Genomic DNA, 21,945 nt, shown 5'->3' on the forward strand with positions numbered 1-21,945 from the left:
TGTAACCTTGCCTATAAACTGGATGATGAATTGGCGGAAGGAGAAAACATCAAAATGCAGCCTCAACTCCCACGGTGTGGATCAAGCTTGCGTTTCGGAATGAGGAAGAGGGCGCCAACAGAGAGAGTGCGAGGCCACGGCTACAACAGCGGCACACAGTTCAAAACTTGTGAAAACAAATGAGATGCGTTCATTTGAGCTGTGCTGTGCAAACATCGGGAAATACATTCACAAGGTTCAAGGTTTTGCCTGTACCTGTGTAGGCGACAGAACAAACTGTCATGGGTGATTAAAAATACATTTAAAAAGCACTAATACCATTACATCATCGGTTGACAAACAGCTCCACCCTCCCTTGAGAAGGACAGTGTCTTCTGGACACAGTCTACATACAGTTTAGCATTGAAATACTACTAAATACTGTGCAATCAGGGAGAGGTTTGTAAAGCAAAACTGTCAGATTCCTTTGTTGTGACTGTATGACAGGCTTACATACAGATTACCACTACCGGCCAGAACTGAGTGTTCCAGTTTGTTTCCAGATTCAGACGTAGGACTTGAAGCCTGTCTCGCCCTATCTGCACTAAGCAGGCGACACTGAGGTCATATCTTGCTGGGACATGGCTTCCAGCGAAGGTCAGACGCAAGGACCTGTAACTGAAACTGCTCTGCACGATTGAAACTACCGAGCAAACTTGTTTGTTGTCATGACGCTGATTCGCAAGGGTGTCATCCGTGTTCTATAGGGGGACAGTGTGTTTCTCTTTATGAGCAATCTAACAGAAAGGCAGGTCATTTGAAGCCAATGTCACGACATTCTCCCTGAGGGGTGTTGGGCATGTGCCATGCTAATGCAGCAGGACACAGCACTCAATACAGTTCATGAAGAGGGATGTCCAAGCGAACCAAGATAGATTCGTTTAGATTTAGTGTCTGGAGAAAGGAAACCCTATATTGATCGACAGTTATGGCAACAGTCTGGACGGTAATTATGTTTAAAAGGGCCAGAGTCTGGCTTGAACCTTGACCCTGAAGGATGATAAATCCATCCTTTTGGTCAATGCTGGCGCTTACATTGACCTATGTCCTTTTATGTTGGTTTTGAGTGTGGCTAGAGATGGGGGGGGGGGCGGTTCTGAAAGCTTTATGGAATCTATTTTTCTAAACTCCGTTGCAACTATGCTTTCCCTCCAGAGAAGAGTTTTGAACAAATGTAGACACGTGGAGGTGCCAAGTGGTCAATCTTTCAGTAACGTCAGCGGAACCACGAACTCCTTCTGAACAGTCATTGGAATAAAATGAAGCTTAATCATATCCAAACCTCACTGGACTTGAATGTGAATCGTAAACTTTGGCCTGTGGTATTTCACTTCCTTTGATCCGATTCATAAGATAATATACATGTACTTAAGCCATTGCATGGATGACAAACCCAAAAATCTGTGGGTTTCACTGGTTCATGGCAAATGTAAACCAAAAGCCTGAATGCTTTTAAAGGAAACAACCAGTTGTTTGCTCACAAGATATGGCAGCCTTTCTGTGTTTTCCCAGACTACGATTGTAAGGAAATATTCAGTACTCAGTACTCTGAAAGAAAGGAGAAAGGTTCCAAGATGTTCAGGCGAGAGTACAAGACAAAGTCAGGGACTGGGGCTGCTGAGTACCTACTGCAGCTGTCAAGGTTTCTTGAGAGGAAATTAAACTCTGAAGGGGTACGAAGAGGAGGATTGTGGGGCTATTGTTCTGTCTGGAGATGTTGTAATATCCTGTGAAGGCCTCAAGTCGCTTTTTTGCATTCGGTGCATTGTCATAAAAGCTGCCCAGAAAGAAATAAAAAGTCGAAGTAAAACATTTTTGAGTTTACTGCGAATCAAATTAGAAAATTGCACGTTAAGAGCTAACTGCAGGATCTACCTAAGCTGCACCCTGTGGATGCATTTAAGGTCGTCTACATGGGCCTGAGCGCTGACCTAAAACATGCGCGAGTATTGTGCTGCCTAAGCACTTTGACATTTCAATAAAAGTCATGCGAGGCTAGAGAGGCAGCGCCTGTTTTTCCCACCAGTTGAAAAGGAGGTTAACGGTAGGTCGCCTGTGCGAGTCTCCACCAGTTCTCTCTCATTATCCAGTCCACCGCACACGCTGGGCCCAGAGCGGGTCACAGTCTCTGCTCTCCAACACACCGCCTCCGCAAACCTCAATCAGTGAGGCGACCGACCCGACCTCTAACCTCTGCCGGGCCGGGTGTTTAAGGGAGAGATCCTGATGTAACGCATTTACACACGCATCGTGGCTTAACACAACCCAGACAGGCACACACCTGCACCAGCTATGGAGCTCCTAATCATCCCCCTTTTTCTCTGAAATGACCCAGCTGAGGCTGTTGTGGGGCTGTGTACTTCCAAGAGTTGTGTGTCTCGAAGTCCTGCTATGTGCCTGTTTTCTGGGGAGGGGGGGCAGCCGGCGATAGCAAAAGCCAGATTGGAGGATTTGGGGTGTACGGGGGATAGGGGTGAGAGGGGGGAGAGAGGGCTTAGGGGAGTCCTGTGGGTTCCATTTAGGCTCCTCATTCGTACACAATCGCAATCCAGACGGATTTACCATGGAGGGGGGAGAGAGCTGTTGTTAACTGGACGGGCTGGCACTGGTGGGAGAGGCAGAGGCCAAGGCTGCACCATCCATCTTAGCTCTGTTTGGTTTCATCATCCATTTACTTCAGCCCTGGTAGTTTTAGATATCTCTCCAACCAGGCCCCAAACCCCATGGGTGACTTATAGCTCTCTTACACCTCAACAAATGCAAATGCTTATTCCAGGCATGCGTGTCTCCCTGCGTGTGTGGGGTTTTAACGGTGTGTGAACTTCAACAGGGTCACGCCACGCAATACTTTCAACGCTTCTATTTTAAACATTGCGACGCATCCATCCTCCCAGTGGGATGTTTTCTTTGTTCCCTGTTTCATTTAGAACATTTAGAACTAGCACAAGCCGTAGATTCTAAAGCCAACAAGACATTCCTTTGACTGTGGTGCACAAGCTGTTGATTAAGTCATCCTGGGAATGTGTGAGACAAGACTGATTCCAAATCCAAAGTTCAAACACGCGCTACAAATACACCCCTTATACTCCCCATCCTCTCTAAATGAACACTCTCCCAAAGCCCGACACAGCAGAAAGCATGAACTCTCTCAGTACCCAGAGGTAAACAGTAAGGGGATCTCACTGCTCTGACTTGCTGTATAGGGAGATGGTGAGTTCACAGGGAAGTTTCCTAAGGAGACAGGTGAGGAAAGCCAGCTACTTACCCTGCCACCAAGCCGAGGCTTTACAGTCCTGTTGCTGCTGCTGTCCTACCTCAGGCAGGGGTCGGACACGGCACACCGGACTAATCCACTCTTCTGCAGCAGCCACCGTCAACCGAGTAAGTCTCAACGGTCGGGAGTCCTGAGACTAGAACGCTCTGACTCAGACTGGATGGAGAGAGAGTGTAACAATGCGTGTGTGAAGTTGTGGGGAAAAATAAAAACAAAACGAACCACACTTGTGTATGTTCACACACAAGCTCCTCAATCCAGAATGTCAGCCTAGCAGCTCATCCGAAACGTGCTCCACCCCTCTCTCTCTCTCTCTCTCTCTCTCTCTCTCTCTCTCTCTCTCTCTCTCTCCCTCTCTCTCTGTGCCCCCTCCCTCCCTCTGTCCCTACCTCTCTCTCTCTCTCTCAGTACATCCCCCCAAGCCCTTCTCTTGCCTGTTCCAGCACGTGAGCCCCTCTATCTGATCCTGTGTGAGTGTAGCAGACAGCTGGACTGAAAAGCCAAGCCCCTCAAACACACACACACACACAGAGGAGGGAAAACACAAGGAGAGCAGCATTGCAGCCAAGGGAACATTTGACGTTCTTATTATGGTCTTGGACGGTTAGTGGTCTTTGGAAGGAGTCGAGAACATTCCCTCTACAGAGTCAAGGACGACAAGCTGAGAACCGAACAGAGTTTGGTGATATCCAACTCTTTAATGTAATAACTTCTAATGCCTTTGACATAATGCAGGCAAGAAACACTACTGGATGGGATTCAGAGTGGTTCCAGAGTGTCTGGGAAAAGGAAAAAGGCATCTAGAGGTTTCCAGTGTACGTACAGTAGAATCTGTGTGGATCAGACACGCTCTGTGAAAAATCATTCCATGGGAATGAGATGAAAAACTCAGTTTTCACTCTTTCTGCAGACGCTTCATCATGCTTTCCCGGTACAGTCCAGATCCCATCATCACTGCCAGAATATTTATGTCCACATTCATCAGTACAGTATTTGTTAAAAGTTAAAAGGCTAGCGTAGCTACGTTTCCCGTAACAGTATCATTGTTCACGGTGAGAAAAACACCCAGTATCATATTCACATTCAAACACAGTTCACTTGGATGGAAATTTTCAGGTGGGTTGAAACTGATTTTTGGTAAGTACACACCAAGCAAGATCCTCTAAGCCAGGGTGTCATAACAAGAACCTGCTGGATAAAAGGCACTGGTTTTAGAAGGGTACCACTCCTCTTCCTGTGCTAATAAGCCCTGGATGACGTGACTGTGCAAAATGTGTTTGTGAAACGCAATCATCTCAACAAATGTCGATAGTCGACAATCTAAATAACTGTCGTCTCTAACCAAAATCGAAACGCTTCTAAACAAAAAACACTATTTCATTTAATATTCAACATTGGCTGACTGAGATCAGAGAACAGAGGTGACAAGTCTGGTAAACTGGCTGTGTGCTCCAGCCGAACAGGTTGACCCACCCCTGATGGGCATCTTAATAACAGCATGAAACACAATAACCGTGTGTGAAGCTTACACAGCACGGCTCTTACCTGGGCACTGTACGGCAGTTACACAACAAAAGCCTGGGCGCTACTGCCTTTAGTTCCTCGCTTGTAATTACGAGGCTTTTTTCACAGAGCAGACAAATCCACTACCGCGCCACTGCCCTCGCTCACTGGCGGTAACGATGCGATTTGTAAACCTCAGGCTACCTGAGGGGTAGGCTGAAAAGCGCTGGTCGGAGTAGCACAAAAACAGCGGGTTATAAACTGCTCACAGTCCAAATGTGGATAACTGTTCCTATTTTTAGAACGTGATTATAAAAAAAAAAAACATTTTTCCAAAGTATTGTTTCTTTCCCGGTCTGTTTGACAGGTTTTGCCTCGCGCTGTTAGAGGCTTTATCGGCCCCTGCAGACAGTGTTTAGGATGTGCCCCATTGAGTTTATTATCAGCCATGCCGTCTGCCCAAACTCTTTCACACTCACTCACATGTTTAAGATTCTGCGACGCAAAAACAGGGAGTCAGGTGGCTGAGCGGTTAGGGAATCGGGCAAGTAATCTGAAGGTTGCCAATTCGATTCCCGGCCATGCCAAATGACGTTGTGTCCTTGGGCAGGGCACTTCACCCTACATGCCTCGGGGTGAATGTCCCTGTACTTACTGTAAGTCTCTCTGGATAAGAGCGTCTGCTAAATGACTAAATGTAAATGTAAACACACATCAACATGGAGAATAAAACAACACAGGATTAATGGTCAGACGAAAAAGTCCATCCAGGAGTAGAGGTTCCAGGGGCTTGTGGTGGAAATGCAGCTAGTGCCTGCTTAGAAAACCTGAAAGGACAGAAGGACAAGGGAGGACACACAGGAGTGTTGTTTACATTTCCTCTCCAGAGAGGAGAGTGTCTTGTTACCTCCGGTCTGAAAACGCCATTAAAACTCCAACAACAAGGGGTGATGGTCTGGAAGAGGAAGTACATGCCCTGGGCTGCTAGACGTGCCTCATAAACGTGGCCACACCGCTGTTGATGCCATTTGTGGAGGCCTCCACAACACATCAACACAGTTAAGTGGATGATGTGATTTTGCGTGGTAGTGCCTTACACACGCTGCCGCTTGTGTTGGCTGCAAATAACATCTTATTTAGTCAACTTGTTTTATAGCCCTGAAAGATTCAAGGTGCTTTTGACTTTGAGGTGCACCCTTCAAGCCACTGTCACATTGGAGACTAAACAGGATAAGAACAGCCATTTTTTTCACACACAGTGAAAGGAAAGGAGAGGGGAGAGGAGACCAGAGAGGCCTATAACAGAGTAGAGTAAAGCAGAGCAGAGTAATTTTGTTTAATATTAATAGTAATATTGTTTCAACCTTTCGAAACTTTTTGTAGAAAATATTTTTCGGACTTTTAGAAACTTTTAGAAAAACCTTTAGAAACTTTTTTTTTCTCAAATGTTTTAAAAAACCTTAAGAAACTTTTCTTTTTTTTTTGCGGATTCAGACGACATTGGCAATATCTAAGAGGTTTAGGGTGAAGTTCAGTGAAAAAATGTTTCTTAATGCGCCGAAACCTGGGCAAACAAATGTTTTTGTTTTGGACAAGTACATTTACCTGCAACCCCTAATCAGTACCAAAAACTTCAGTCAAATTTAACAGCCAGATGGCCACCCACAGCTCAAGCTTGGCTGACCATTTAACCATTAGAGATTCAGAAGTGATGGTGAACGAGGCAAGGGCATGTCTCTGGAGACAGTCCTCAAGAGACATTCTGCTCATTTAACATCCATGTAGATGAGGAACTGAATACTAAATATGACTCATGACTCATAGACCACAATGACAGACAGCTAAATGTGGAGTAGATGTATAGATGACTGCCTGGCCAGGGTTAGTTATGATAAAAACCCTTTTAACAGACCACACTTATCATAAGGCAACAGTCATTCATCAGCCTAAGCTTTCTCCATTTGCTTACCTGTTGTTGCTAGGCAGATCACAACCCCTTCAGGAGTTAATGGTTCTTGCAGTCTGGTTCTCTGGAACATCCTCTACAGTACAACGATGCAATACCGTATCCAAGCTGACATGGAAAAACAAACACAAAGCTTATATTTAAATGTCTCGTGCAACATCAGTTTTCTTGCTGCCAATACTAGCCTAAACCAATCTCAAGCTTTTAGGGATAAATGTAGGCGGGACCATATGTCAGCATTTTTTTCCTTAGCCTAATGGTTCAATCAGCATTGTTGCATTATGCAATGAAGGGCTTGCCAGGAATCATTGAGTGCTTGTCATTCATGCCTTCCTTAATTTCGAACATGTGCTTCTTTTTTGTACTGTCAAAAGAATGCAAAACTTGATCCAAATGAAGGGGAGATGCAGCAAACAAATAGGGTGCATGTTTACAGTTCTCCCAGAGGAACTTTTTAATAAAGAGTGAACTGAAACAAAATGAAGCTAGACTTCCTGAGAAACAATAGGCACCACACAGTTTCTCTAACATTCATTTTGTTCCAAGAGACCATGGCATGGCAGGCCAAAATGATTAATGAGTTTTGGCACTGTCGCCAACATACCTATTTTTTTTTAACGATAAATAAATTGCTACTGTTAATCTAAAGACAAATGATTTGCAGTTAACAAGCCTGTAAAGAAAGTATCCTTATACAAGAACTTCATTGCCGAAAATATTGCTACTCAACGCCGGGCTACTTGAACCAGTGAAACATTCCAGTTTTACATGGCCATTTAGATATTTCTAATACTTTATGCATTCTGGCAGTGGAAAGCCAGCCAACCGTGGAATGTAATATACTTTCCAGAGTTTGAAAGACAATAATTGATGGGGTACAAGACTGAGCCAGTCTGGAACACAAATTTCTAAACTATCTAGACCTTTAAAACGCTCTTTTCTAACATAGTTGGATTGTTGGCTCCATTATACTTTCAAAACCTGGCCATGAGGGGATTCTGGTTTCTAAACCAAAAGATGCCTGGCTAGCCTTTGAGCTATCGTATTAGCATCCCCAGGGTGATCCCCAACTTGACCCTGGTGACAACCTTAAACCACCATCAGTAGTTTGAGCAGCGACTGCATGGCCCTTTCACTGGAATGGTGAATATGCATTGGTTTTAGAAGGCAGTTCACTAGGCTGGGTCAACTGAATTAATGTGGCAACATCTCTTCCATTTGGCTTCTCAAATTTCTCCTTAACAGTACGAAGTAGCATTCACTCACCACACACACACACACACACACACACACACACACACACACACACACACACACACACAGTGATGTCCCCATACAAAAGTTATAATTACGGCCCATGGCCTAGGGCGTTGATTTAGAAGACAACTTGTTCCATACTGCCAAATTGATGGCACTGTTTTTGTTTTAGAGGATTGCAGAGTCCAACAGAGTGAGAACAACAGATTCATAAAACATGTGAGTACAGCACATAAAAACATGCATTCCTCCCACAACAGCGACATAACTAGTCTGTACATTGTTGCAGTAGTCTGTATGTCTTTACAGGGAGTTTTCACATGGCAAAAGGCTCCAGTGAGGGCCAAGTCTCCCACCAACATGCAATGGAAAATTACCGTTCTCAAGTCCTGGCTGTGACTGGCACACAGATAAGGCCGTCCCATGTGCTTGCACTGGGTGACAATACAAATCAGCGGTTAAGAATGTGAACAGGTTTTCCACCCCGGGGAACAATTTGCAAGGGAGCCAATGGGGAGAGCAGTGTGCATGGGTGAGCACCTCCCTCTAATCCACACAGAGCAGGCCCACAATTAAGCCCTCAAAAGAATGGGCTCATTCTTGAGTATTTGTGTGCATCGCCAGCAGCACTGGCCCGGTTCCGGGCCGGTACAGAGCACACAGCACACAGTCCCCATCGACAGCACCTCTACCTGACCCATCCGTCGAACTGTCAACAGCCCTTGAGACCACTCTGAAGCGAGGGCCTAAGAACCAGATCCAGCATACTCCCGTGTTAAGATCCGAGCCTCACACGCCACATCCATTTAATCGTCAACGACTGATGTTGTATGATGATTACATCAGCCTCCATGATTACAGCTGCACTTCGTGACCAGGCTGATATTTAGCGTGCTTGAGAATTCGGAAACTATGAGAGTGGGATGTCGGGAGAGCGTGGGAGCTGAACCGCAAGGCTGTAGCGACTGGGTCGGACATGACAGACAGACACAAATGAATAAGTGTGTCTGTGAAAAAGAAAATCACCAGGGGGAGTGTGTCTCATTACAGGCCTGGCTGTTTCCTACAGTGTTTATGGCTGAGCTGACTACGTTCCTTGAGACCGCCCGGTCGGAACTTGGTCACAAACCCAATAATTAGACACTGATTTATATCTGACCATCCAGGTGACGCTTGTACCTGAACAGACAATTACATATTTGCGTCTGGAATACACAGGGTTAAGGAAATAATCTCATCTGACCTTTAACCCTTAAAGTGCTTGTTAATTTACCTTCAGGCCTGCACAGGGTCAAGCAAATAATCTCAGCTGACCTATCTGACTTTTGACCCTTAAACTGCTTGTTAATTTACCTTCAGGCCTGCACAGTTAAATACATCCTCGCCGTCTATTGTTGTCTGAACGATTACATAGCTTCTGCATTTTTCATCACAGTAAATGTGCTATCGGAAGATATCGCGAGGAATTTATAAATTAGACCAAGATCAAAAGGTCTCAGATACTGTGACGTTAATCTGTCAACTGACAAACACCTCCCTTAATAACATAAACTTCATTCTCTCTCGCTTTCATATCCTCACAGTTCTGTCAACACCCCTCAATAAGTGTCCATCCAGACTCGTGACCATCCGGTAGCTCAGTCTCTCCATTCTGCTCTGGTTTCAGCTTCAGCATAAGACTGTCAGCACGGCTTTAACAGTGGATCCCGTGTGCCCACTGTAGCCTGCCCTGCCTGGCCCTCAAGCCCAGAGAGTGTGTCATGCTAACTAGCACTGCACCACGCCTAATGAATACGACTCAAACATATGCCTCCTCAAATACAGAACTGCCCCCTGGCCATCCTTTGGGAAGCAGACTAAGCACTTCTGTATGGTAAAACGGTTAAGGTCAAATGTAAAACTCCAGGAGTTCATGGCCAGACACAACATGAAGCTAATCTAAGGCTACAGGGTGGCCCATCTCGAGTCACACACACCTTGGGCTGAGACAGACCAGATTGTTGCCGTATCAAATGTGTGTGCTCGGCTATTAGCTTACATTGGAGTGCAGGGATTAACTGACCCCACTCGTGGTGAAGCAGCCTATGGCGGGGTAAGAGGGGATCGTCCGGGCAACAACCGCTGATTTAACAGAACAGCTGGGGAGGTAACGTGCAGAGTCAGTGGGATCGGGAACAGAGAGTGGGCCTTAAACACACACATCTCTGTTTCACTTTGTGAAGGTGCCGTTTTAGTTAGACAGTCTAGCCTACCACCTGAGACACATTCTTTGGGTTATTTGGGGGAAAGGGGAGGGTAGAGCAGGCCTTATTCATTGGTAATAAAAACAGGTTACCTACAACATATCTTAATTCTCTGGGTCATTAAAAATCTTCATACTTGACTGAATCCCTAATAAACAGTCTAGACAGTAATATACTGTTTAGGGCCTAGACTACACTAACTAAAATGATACTTAACGACAAATTCATAATGACATCAAAAAAGTTTACATTTATGGCCTATGATCTACGAGCTTAACGGTGCACTGAACAAGTCTGGATTTAGGTTTCTTGTTTACCTGTTGTGTTTTAACCCCAAGTACCTCAAGTTGTACAAACTGTTCCACCTGTATCCAAATGGACATGCTGTCACAGAACCGAAAGCTGCGTTGCACAACATCTGTAACTGCAGGGGAAATCTTGGAATGACATTAACAAAATAGGCATTTCCAGCAGCAGTCTATCGCCCTAGAGGCATAACATGCCGCCTGTCAGTCACTCAAAGGAATGCCGATGTAATTTCACACTTGGTACTACGCAGTGTCGAACCGAATATTTCATTATTCAAAGTGCACCGCTCTTGCTTTGCGGTTAAAAATATGGCGCTTTAATGGCTAAAAACAACACATTTTGAAGTGGAACAGAACTTAATCCAGTATGCCCTCCTCAACATATTAAAGAGAACCCCTCTAGTTTATCCCTAGGCTAATTTCACAGTATGTCTTTTCTCATTTCCATTCTCGACTCTTGCCTGAGGTAAAAAATAAATGGTTTTTACCCCTCACCTGACTGTTGGTGGAAAACCAACTAGCTGGTATTTTTCAAGCTTGACCACTAACGACATTATTGTAGCGCCAGGTTTCAAAATTGATTTTGAAATTATAATTCACACTCATTGACTCACAATGACACCTCAAAGTACTGCTCTGAACCTTACAAAGAAGCATGTGCTGACTACATACGCGAAACATGGCGTAATATCATAGATTGTGCATGATATGCTAACTGGGCCGCTACAACTAGCTGAATTGCTAGCTAGCTAGAACGCCATCTGTTGGAGAGAGCTAAAGCCAGTGGTAGTAGCTAGCTATGAATGTTGGTTAAGTAAAACAATTCTTACATTTCACATCATTAAACTAAATTGAAGCATCCGAAACTAGGTGGCAAATAGATTAACCAATGACGTGGGTAGTATGAATGGCTAGTAAACGATTTAGATAAATTACTCACATCGTCATCTACTATCACCCGCCAGTCATGGAAATCAGTGTGGCTACACGTGCATGTGACTAGCGTCATGACTGATGATTGGTTCTTAGGCTTACCACCTTTCTGAGAATTGTTTACTGCTTTAAACAAACACTATTTTATTCACATTTGTAAACGTTTCAAATATCATCTGCCATTAAGGATGATATGCAAGGATACCACTTCAAAGGCATTCCTTTTTATCCGTAAGGAGACAACTTCTAGCTACCCATGACCTCATCTATCTCCTGTCTCCAGTTAAAAAGCGCACCATTTGGGGTAAATGCCACATTTGCACATAAATACCGGGATTTCCTTAGAGGGCGCCAGGCCTTTGGAGTCCTACCTAGGCCTCTGGGATTTTGGTACTCTTTTATCTGTCCGATCTCACTTCTAACCGCCCTCCACTGTGCCTATAAGTCCATGGATGTGCCAGATGCTCTGTCTCAAAAAGCAGGGCCTGTTTTCAAAGGTTGAGGGACAAGCTGAACTCACAGAAGTAATTAGGATCGTTAAATAGCATCTGTTTGTTTATTGATTGGACCCACTTCCCTGTTCACAGTGTAATTTACATTAAAAGCACAGTCCAAAATGTATTAATTCTTAAAAGCACTCTTCTCATTTATTTACTTTGTTTCTGGGCAAAAGCCAAAGTTAACATTCGGCACAGACTTGTTTAATTTAATTTCCGTACAACAACCAGGCAGCTAAAACACATTTTTAAAACAAAAGAGTCATAAAAAGATTCGACTTTCAAAACATTCCTGTCATTTCTGCGAGGGAAAATTCAATGGGCCCAAATGTTGATTAGCATAATAAACACCAAAAGTTGACAAGTTCAAGCACTCAAATTAAATACTGTCATTCTCAGCACTCGGTGAGCTATGTGATCACTGATGAGCAGCAGACACTGCGGAGGTCAGGTCCTCTTCAGCCCTGCATGCATCCTCTTATCGGGCACCGCATTCCTTGGCTAAAGGCGCCTTCATTGCTGCGCCCACTGGATATTTTGTATTTTTATCATGACAACGAAATCATAATAAGGTGATGTTATTAGATTGACAATTTTTTTAACAGCCAAGGAGGGAGAGTGACCTGTTAAGAACTGATTGCAAACGTGTCTTTGGCAAAAACAAATGAATAAAAGATACCACCCACCAAAAATGAAAAATAACATAACAATATCGCATAGAATAATTTGTTTATTTCACCTCTTCTGTGAGGGTCTTGATAGTACAGAGATTGCTCGATCTGTCTAAAAGTGTCACGTTTATGACGTTACATCTGCGGCACTCCTGTAAAACTTTATATTTGTTTCATGATCAATATTTGATTAGGCACTATATCACCTTTGACAAGTGCCCCTCTTCATAACAAAAGCACATTTGAACCTTTATTATAATCATCACCAATCACTCACTAACACACAGTTATATAGACAGAACAGAATAAGGCAATGAAAGACAGAATAACACACATTGTCATATATAAATTTTGCTCTTACACTTTGGTCATTTAAAAACAATTATTTTGTAGCTTTGCGAGTTCCTGGTGAAGCCTTACAAAAATTGTCTTTAGTAGATATAAGAGAAGCTTTGACGGAATAAATAGAAAATAAGTTACACGCGTTTATATATGGCTGCATTTGTTCCAACACAGAAAAGAAAAGACAGTCATAGAAGCATTAGTGCTACTTTCAAGTCACTTTAAATGGGAGTATGGATAGCTGACTGTTTATGTACTGCACATGATGAGAGAAGCAGATATCCCCGTGAATACTCAAAGTAATTACCTGTCACTTTAAACTAGTGTGTTAAAGAGATCATGCAGCTTTTTTTTGTGATACATCATATTCAAAACGGCAGCTCCCAAAGGATTCTATAACTCAAAACTCTATTTCTAGGGGGATAGGCATAGCTCAGTGGCAGACCATTTGACTGCAGACCAACAGGTCACAGGTTCAAATGTAGGTTACTTTGCTTTGGATGAAAGTATCTGCTAAATAAATCTCATACATTACTACAGATGGGATTTGAGTAAATCACCAACCCTTTCCCACACTGGCTGGTGTTTGAAGGTAGTTTATGAAATTAGAGACACTTTCATGCCTGTCGTCTGTAGTGCGGATTCAGTGCCATTGCTGGGGTATTGAGATCTATGAGTGCTTTCAGTCCTCTCTCGGCTCTCGGCTTTCAGGATATTCACAGCAAGGGTTGGCCAGCCTGATTCTCTCAGGGCCTAAGGCCTTTTGTTTTGTTTTAGATGGGCATGCCAAAGTTAAAAAATAAAGTTAAGCTGTTAGGCATCACCATTTACTGGATGGAGGTTCTTCCAAGATCGCTTTTTTTTTTTTCTTCTCCTTGTGGCTTTTTCTTTTCTTGTGGTTCCTGGAGTGTGCGCATGTGTGTGTGCATGTGTGCAGGGCAATTGAATAGAGACCGTGAAGCATGATGGACACACCCCACAAGGTTTGGGTAATGCGGTCTAGACAGATATTTTCAATAGGCTTACATCTTGACATTAACTTACATTCAACTGTATAAAACAGAGCATTGAAGACAGCGGGGGAAATATAAAATGTGGAAAAACTCCCTCATCCCACATTCACTGATATGCATTGTTTGTGACTGAACCAACTGCCACATCAACCCCTCTGTCCCATCATGTACTGTGTTGGCCTGACATTCTGTATTTATTTATTTATAGGGTCAGCCTGTGTGTCCTGCGGCTCTGTGTTGTCCTGCAGACCAAAGCAGGACTAGCGGAGGAGAGTTGCCACTCTTCATCTGAGCTGACTGGAAACAGAGCAGCTGGGCTGGATGGTCTGAGCTGGACGGCTGTGTGTGTGTGTGTGTGTGTGAGTGATTGTCCGTGTGTGTGTGTGTACATTCATGCATGTGAATTTGTGTGTTTATATGTTTAGAGTGTGTGTGTGGGGGGCGGGGGAGGGGGGTTAGTGTAGGAGACAGTGGAAGGGCTTGAAGATTGATCTAGGCTCACTTCTACCTTGTGCCCTTGCAGAGATACAATTAAAATGTTAAAAAGACTGAACATAGGCCTGTCCTTATGGGAAACTGGATTAGAAACATGTTGAATGTGGCCAGGGGTCGTTATTACAACTGAGTTGGGCCCCTGCTATGTGGTTCGCTACCAGGAGGTGGCACTGTGACCAGACTCCTCAGATACACACAGGGGTTCCTCCTCTTCCCTGAGCCCTGGGACATTGGAGGCGGGGGCGGGGGGGCCCCAGGGGGTCCGGGGGGCCTCAGGGTGGCCGACATGAGAGGTTGAATCTCCTGCTGCTCCTCGGAGAGGGCCCCCTCCTCATCATCTTTCTCCGGGAATTGGAAGCAAGCAGAGCCCTGGACCACATTGGCCCCGACAGATCCACCCACAGACCCTCCAGACCCCAGCGGCCCCGTGTAGGAGGCTGGCCGCTGGGCTCCCAGCCTGGACAGGGCACTGACTCTGGGGTGGATGGGTTCGGCCGGGGCCGGAGGGGAGGCCAGGCTCTCCAGGGAGGAGATGCTCTGGTTCCAGGCCTGCTGCAGGTCTATGGGGATGATCTTGGTGGCCTCCATGGACACGCAGACAGGCAGGGTGCCCACGCCCCCCTTCCAGGGCAGGTGCTCCTCCCCACAGGTGGGGGAGGGGGGTGTGGCCACCGAGGGGCTCTGACACGCCTCTAGGGAAGATGGAACTGAGACACACAACACGAAGAACAGGGAACAGAAGAACTTTAGATCCTCCAGCTCAGTGGTTCTCAACCCTGGTCCTCAGGTAGGGAAACATCTAAAACATGCAGGACAGGGGGTACCTGAGGACCAGGATTGAGAACCACTGCTCCAGCTTATCACATTATATCTCGATACGTCACACTGCATGTACAATGTGAAACCAATGATTTTTTTCGTATTGTATTTGTTTTCTGAATCAACCTGCCTGGTTAAACAAAGGTAAGATATTCGACTGGATGCACAAATCAAGATGTGTAAAGTCTTAGTGTTGGTCGACACCCTTCATCACCTGACCTGATTTAGGCCGTTCTTTGGGTGTCTCTGCAGCTTTGCGGGCCACGAAGGTGATCCCCTCGTCCTCCTCCTTCTCTGGTTCCGAGTGGGTTCCCTTCTCTTCCTCTGAGTCCACCGGCACCACCACTGGGTCTAGAGGGGCACAGGAACACGGTGAAATTGTATTTTGGGGGACGATTTTCAAAACAGGGACAATGCACAACTCAGCAACTTTGGCATTTACAGTCGAGCCCAAACCCTTTTAAAACTGTCCACTGTTCTGGATGCTAAAGTTAGTGGTGTTGGTGTGGTATTTTGTTTGACCTTTGTCCTGCCAGCTGACGTTCCGTCGAGGTTTGTCGTTCATGTCCTCCCCTTTCACGTCTGACCCTCTCCGCTGTGGAAGAGAAAGGGCTGGTTATGTGTGTCTCCTACAGGAAGGACCGAACCTGCCTGTCCTCTAACCTGTCTGTCCTCTAACCTGTCTGTCCTGTAACCTGTCTGTCCTCTGCTATATTCAGAAATGAACATCCTGGCCTAAACAATGTGACTAAAATGTCCATTCGGCTAGTTGCGTAGAGTGATTTATCGTCTCAGCTCCAGGAAACCAGTGGAGGGGTTTCAGGGAAAAGGACAAGGTGATATTCTCATTGTGAAAAAGGACAGGTGGAAACCTGCCAGCCTTCACAAGGAAGATGGAATCATTTATAAAAAATATTTATCACTTTAAATGTCCTGGGTCTTCGATAATCAATCATAAAAAGAAACCTGCCCGTCCGAATGCTGCTGTCCTCTATTTCCCCTTTAGCATGTGACCTTGTGAACAAACTAGAATACTAGCATCATTTAACTCAGACTCATCAAGCACAGGCTAGCTAAAGCTAGCCTGCTAAGCTAGGTCAATTGTAAAATACCTATAAAAGGAATGGGAACACTCTAGCCATACCTAGATTGTTGTTTAGCATGGTTTAGACTAATCTATACAAATTAGCCTTCTGTGGGCTCGTAAAATCCGGCTTTAAAATGACACAGACAAGACAAATCATCTATTTCCTTCCCTTTGACACACTGCAGGAATCTGAAAGCTCCACATTATTTCTGACACCGATCCATTCATCTCAGGCCTACATAAACTGCCTTGAGGCTTGAAGGTCAAGGTCAGTTTAGAGTTGCATAACAACCTAGTCAAGTCTCGTCTGGTCTGAAGACGGACAGATCCAGCACTCTAAACCATCCCTAACAAACTGGTTGAGTGACGATATGTATACTGAACAAAGATGAGTGAATCTATACAGAAGCTGGCTCAATCTAAACAAACAAAGACAAAAGAAAGAGATGGTGAAAGAGAACAAGAGGTGGAGAGAAAAGGAGAGAGCTAGAGAGACAGGTAAAGAAGGAGGGAGAGTATCCTGAAGGTAGAGAGAACAGGGGAGAGGGAGAGCGAGGGAGGTAGGGAAAAAGAGAGAGACAGGTGCCGTAGAGACAGAGAGAAAGAGATGAAGAGGGATTGACACAGAGGTATGGAAAGAAACAGAGTGAAATGGGTAGAGAGAGCGGTGGAAAGAAAGAGAAGGGAGACAGAGAGACAGACAGAAAGAGCGAGAGAGAGAGAGAGAGAGAGAGAGAGAGAGAGAGAGAGAGAGAGAGAGAGAGAGACAGGTCCATGCCTTCTTCTGGCTACGGTCCTTCTTGTGGCGTTTGTGTCGAGTCGTCTTGAACGTCTCCATTCGGCTCTTCATGTTCCTCTGGAAGATCTCTCTGTCCTGACGCTCCTTATCGCCCAGCGTCATGAAGTGTCGGCTGTAGTGGGACTGGTGCTGAGAGACACAGAGGTAGGATGGTGCTGTTGGTGCCTGCTAAACCTCACAGGACCATGTCTGGTTTGCTCGATTCAATGGGAAGGTTATCATGGCAGGCATGTATGTACTGTGTGGTAATTGAGTCTATGTTCAGTTCTGATGAGCCAAAATGAAGACTGCATACTTTAAAAAATGTATTCTTGGTTGGTTGCAAGTTTCACGTTCCACGTGTGTAAGAGTTTTGATTAGTTTAGCCTACCCTTCTCCTAGGCTTGTAGAGGTTCCCAGCCAGGAAGTGATGCGTCTCTGACTCCTCCTCTACTTTGGCACCGGGAACGTTGTCAATCACCTGGAGGTCCAGACACACACCGCTGCCATTCTCCCTTCTGATTGGACAGGAAGATAAACACGTTTTTATTCGCTGACACACAAGTACATCGTGAAGGTTGAGAAAACGCTGCGAAAAGATTGTAAATGACCCTGCACGCGCCAGCAATGCCGCACACGCACACACAAATACAGACAAACACACACACACTATCTACCACATGAGTACAGCGTTGACTCACAGGTAGTTGGTGACATTGGTGACTTCTGGGAAGGATGTCCTACTGGCCATGGAGGGCAGAGAGAGCCTGGCGGAGGTCAGCACATTGCCACCCTGTAGGAGACACACACACACACAAACCCACACATACACAGGGTCAAAGGTCAAATTATCCTACAATCATCTCCAGCTGTCTCTGAACCATGAAGACCCATACACTAAACGAATCCAAGATTCCTATATGCTACCCTTCTGTTCCTCACTCAGAATTGTCCTTCTTAAATCTTTTAAAAATTAAAGAAAAAGGCGCAGTGGTCTCTCCATTCTTTCCAGAGCTGTAATCTTATAATCTTAGTTATGCATCCCTTTCCTATGTTGAAATAATTCACAGCAGAGTCCAGTAAAGGCTACATACAGCAGACTCAGGAGTGGGGAATGATGTGTCATGTACTATGAACTGCTGGTTCATTGATGTTTCACATGAAACAATCTTGAAATAATAATCAGACATGTTTCTCTTTTATCTTTGAGTTCAGGGCACCAGGACTTACTTTTTGGTAAGTACCTATTTAAGACAGACAGACGGCAGCACCAAGTAGCGGATTGTAAGTGATGAAAAGCAGATCTTTTTGTGTTCCATACAGAATGTGTTATTATACCTGGTAAATTGTTGAGTAACACTTTCTGACAGGCTAAGTATCACGGGTATTGCCAGTGCTTGTTTTGTGGACAGTTTCAGTGTAGCGTGGCGTCTGCAATGCAAAGTGGTGCTGGAAGTGTCAATTACAAAATTCTAGAAAAGGCATTTCAAAGCAGAAAAAGACACAAAAACTCAAGATGTTTTCAAAGTAGCCGGATAATGTAATTTGCTTAACCTTGAATTGTGACGAGCCACTGAAATTCAACCGAGTGCGCTACTGAGAAGGAATCGTTCAAACAATTCAAAACCACAAAGTAGACCATTAACAATACATAAACTTTAGTCCAATTTACTCTCTTAACATAAAAGACTGGTATTAGTGGTTTTCTATATCCATTGAAACAACTTCCTTTCGCTGTTAGCCTTGTTAACCTTTTCTGTCCTACAAATAATGTTTCAACTCGCTCCTTGCCTAGACCGTTCACTGGGTGGCCCTCGCTTGTAAAGAGCGACCGTCAGAATTAGACTTGGGCGCTAATGTTATCCTCTCTTTCCCACAGGCTGCTGAGTGGCATGGAACTCTTGGGTGAGTACATATACACCACCACCACCACCCACACCAATCATTGCTACAGTATAAAACTGCATGGCAAGTATTCCTGGTATCTTCACAGTGATAGAACTACCAGCCATGAAAGCCTACCAAAGATGGTATTACGTAAATTAATAATTACAATTTTTTTATTTATCAGTGAAATATTTACTGAAAAATAACTATTTTGATAAAGTGTGAGGATTATTTTAGGAAGAGGGTGAAGAGTGGAGGTAACTGCTGTGTCAACAGAAGGACCTGTTTTCTTTTACGTTTGTTTTTTGTGGGGAATGGTGAGAGGAGAGGAGGGAGAGGGAGGGAGGGAGAGGGAGGGAGGGAGGAAGCACAGGAGATCAGAGAAGAGGAAAGGACGAGTAAGGCTGGTCGAGGAGAAGAAAAGGAAACTGAGAAAAAGAAAAAGATTGTTGAAAGGAGCACGGCGGAGGATGATGACAGTGTGCTGGTGAAATCAGCCCAGACATGAGGATCCCTGCCAGGTTTGAGAACTGAGTTTGAGAACATTTTCCGAGCACAGAGAGAGACAGAGAGAGACAGAGAGAGACAGAGAGCGAAACAGAAAGCGAGAGAGAGAGACAGAGAGAGAGATACAGAGAGAGAGAGAGAGAGAGCGGGGGGGGGAGAAAGAGAGATACAGAGAGAGAGAGAGAGAGAGAGAGATACAGAGAGAGAGAGAGAGAGAGAGAGAGAGAGAGAGAGAGAGAGAGAGAGAGAGAGAGAGAGAGAGAGAGAGAGAGAGAGGACGGTTCCTCCCTTCCTCCCACACACACCTCAACATTTCAGCACACCTCAGCTCATGGGCCCTTTAGCCTGTCTGCCGGTCTGTGAACGCTCTCTCCCTCGGTCTGACAACCTGCTCTCAACACTGCCGTGATCTCAGCCATCCAGCTGACAGGAGATGAGTCTCTTTCAGGGCACACACACAACACACAGAGACGAATACACACATGTACTAACATACACACACTGCACACACACACAACACACAGAGACGAATACACACATGTACTAACATGCACACACACACAACACAAAAGAGACGAATACATACATGTACTAACATACACACACTGCACACACACACAACACACAGAGACGAATATACACATGTACTAACATACACACACGCATACTGCACACACACATCCAAATACTACAACACACACTCATACTAACACACACACATACTAATACAAACACACACACACACACACACACTACGATACTTCAAAAGGCCTAAATCACTCAGATGTGGCTAGCATCCAAAGAATAAAGTCAGTTTTTTATGCATTCACAATTTCTACTGTTCTGCCTATGTTGTGCTAATTGTAGCTATTATCGTCAATCTAAAACACATGTACAATGAGAATAGTCAGGGCTGTGAATCATTTAAACTTCACCACAAATCTTACACCTGTTTTCTAACCACAGGTCTGTACAGTGATACATTAATACAGCAGCTACTGTACTCATCAGGCACAGCTCATAAAACCACTCACACTCGTAAGACGACAGGACTTAAATCCAACACGGTCTTATCTGTCCTGGCCTAATGTTTTGATGAATCCCTCCTCCTGCTACCGCTGGAAGCTTGCTATCTGTGTGCTAGGGATTCTTCCTCCCTGATGTCATGTTCCCCATCCCTCGCCAGGTTTAAACCGAGGCTCTGCCGTCGCCGTTGACGACGAACTCCTGTGGCTGTGATGTCACAGGCGGAGACGGGCACCTTTGATGTGGCGACACGGAGGTATCGGGTGGAGGCTGTGATGCGGTGGTGGTGGAGGGCGGTCGACATAGGAAACAAAGGGATGAATTCTACCCTCTCTCTCTTTCTCTCTCTCTCTTTTGTTTCTCACACTTTCAGGCTTCCTTCCTTCCTTTCTCTGTCTCTCTCTCTATCCCTCTCTACCTGTCTGCCTGCCTGTCTGCCTGTCTGTCTGCCTGTCTGTCAGTCTCTATCCCTCTACCTGTCTGCCTGCCTGTCTGCCTGCCTGTCTGCCTGCCTGTCTGCCTGCCTGTCTGCCTGTCTCTATCCCTCTACCTGTCTGCCTGCCTGTCTGCCTGTCTGTCAGTCTCTATCCCTCTACCTGTCTGCCTGCCTGTCTGTCAGTCTCTATCTGTGACTCCTTATCTCAGTTTTTCCCTCCTGCTCCTCCATCCCCTGTCGTTGTCTCTCTTTCCTCTCTTTCTCTCTCACGAGACGCAGTCATCGGAGAACATCTCCCTTTCTCTCCTTTCCACTCTCTCCCACTCTCTCCAACTGTCTCCCACTCTCTCCCACTCTCTCCCACTCTCTCCTTACCACTCTCTCCCACAGTTTCCTGTAGTAAACTCTGCACGTCTCGGTCGCAAGCCGCGATGAGCTGCAGGAGTCTCACACCTCTACGTTTGGCAGCCCGCACTTCCCCTCATAAAATTCACATGTGCAGATGATATGTTTCACAGAGAGCTTTCCTCAGACAGGATCCACCTGACAGGGAGGTATATAGTGTGTTTGCTGCTGCAGACGCAGTGACATATAGCATGTATACACAGCTGTGAAGTTGGGCTCTGTCACCTATTGGACAAATATAGTATTACTGTATGGGTTTATTGAAGATATTGGTTAACGTACACCGCCATCTAGTGGTCGTCCTCTGGAACTTAAATAAGTCTGCATGCTAATGTTCCCCAAATGATCAAGGGCGGTAAGGAACATTTGCGGTGTCAAAACATTTTTATCAATATTTGGTGGTTTCATTGTTCTCAAGACATTAGTAGAGATGTGTCCTAGCTATGTTTATTTCCCTCC

At 45.1% G+C, this 21,945-nt stretch overlaps 2 protein-coding genes across 2 annotated transcripts in view; both read right to left on the reverse strand.

Moving 5' to 3' along the window:
* Positions 1-21,945, reverse strand: part of slc9a5 (solute carrier family 9 member A5) — a 79,606-nt gene that overhangs the window by 53,994 nt on the left and 3,667 nt on the right.
* On the reverse strand, positions 14,662-20,949 carry LOC136955656 (sodium/hydrogen exchanger 5-like). The gene is made up of 7 exons (XM_067249392.1): positions 20,845-20,949; positions 17,927-18,018; positions 17,617-17,743; positions 17,226-17,375; positions 15,883-15,955; positions 15,580-15,711; positions 14,662-15,248 (listed from the first exon to the last, which is right to left on the reverse strand). Exons 1-7 carry the CDS (start codon positions 20,947-20,949, stop codon positions 14,662-14,664), a joined length of 1,266 nt encoding a protein of 421 aa, XP_067105493.1.

Source organism: Osmerus mordax, chromosome 13 (assembly GCF_038355195.1).
Source record: "Osmerus mordax isolate fOsmMor3 chromosome 13, fOsmMor3.pri, whole genome shotgun sequence".
NCBI classification, from domain to species: domain Eukaryota; kingdom Metazoa; phylum Chordata; class Actinopteri; order Osmeriformes; family Osmeridae; genus Osmerus; species Osmerus mordax.

Coding starts and splice junctions, on each gene's coding strand:
- LOC136955656 (XM_067249392.1), bottom strand. CDS start 20,949: ATGTCGACCGCCCTCCACCACCACCGCATCACAGCCTCCACCCGATAC. Junction 18,019..20,844: donor GTGACATCACAGCCACAGGA/GTTCGTCGTCAA, acceptor TGTCTCCTACAG/GGTGGCAATGTGCTGACCTC. Junction 17,744..17,926: donor ACCAATGTCACCAACTACCT/GTGAGTCAACGC, acceptor CTGTCCAATCAG/AAGGGAGAATGGCAGCGGTG.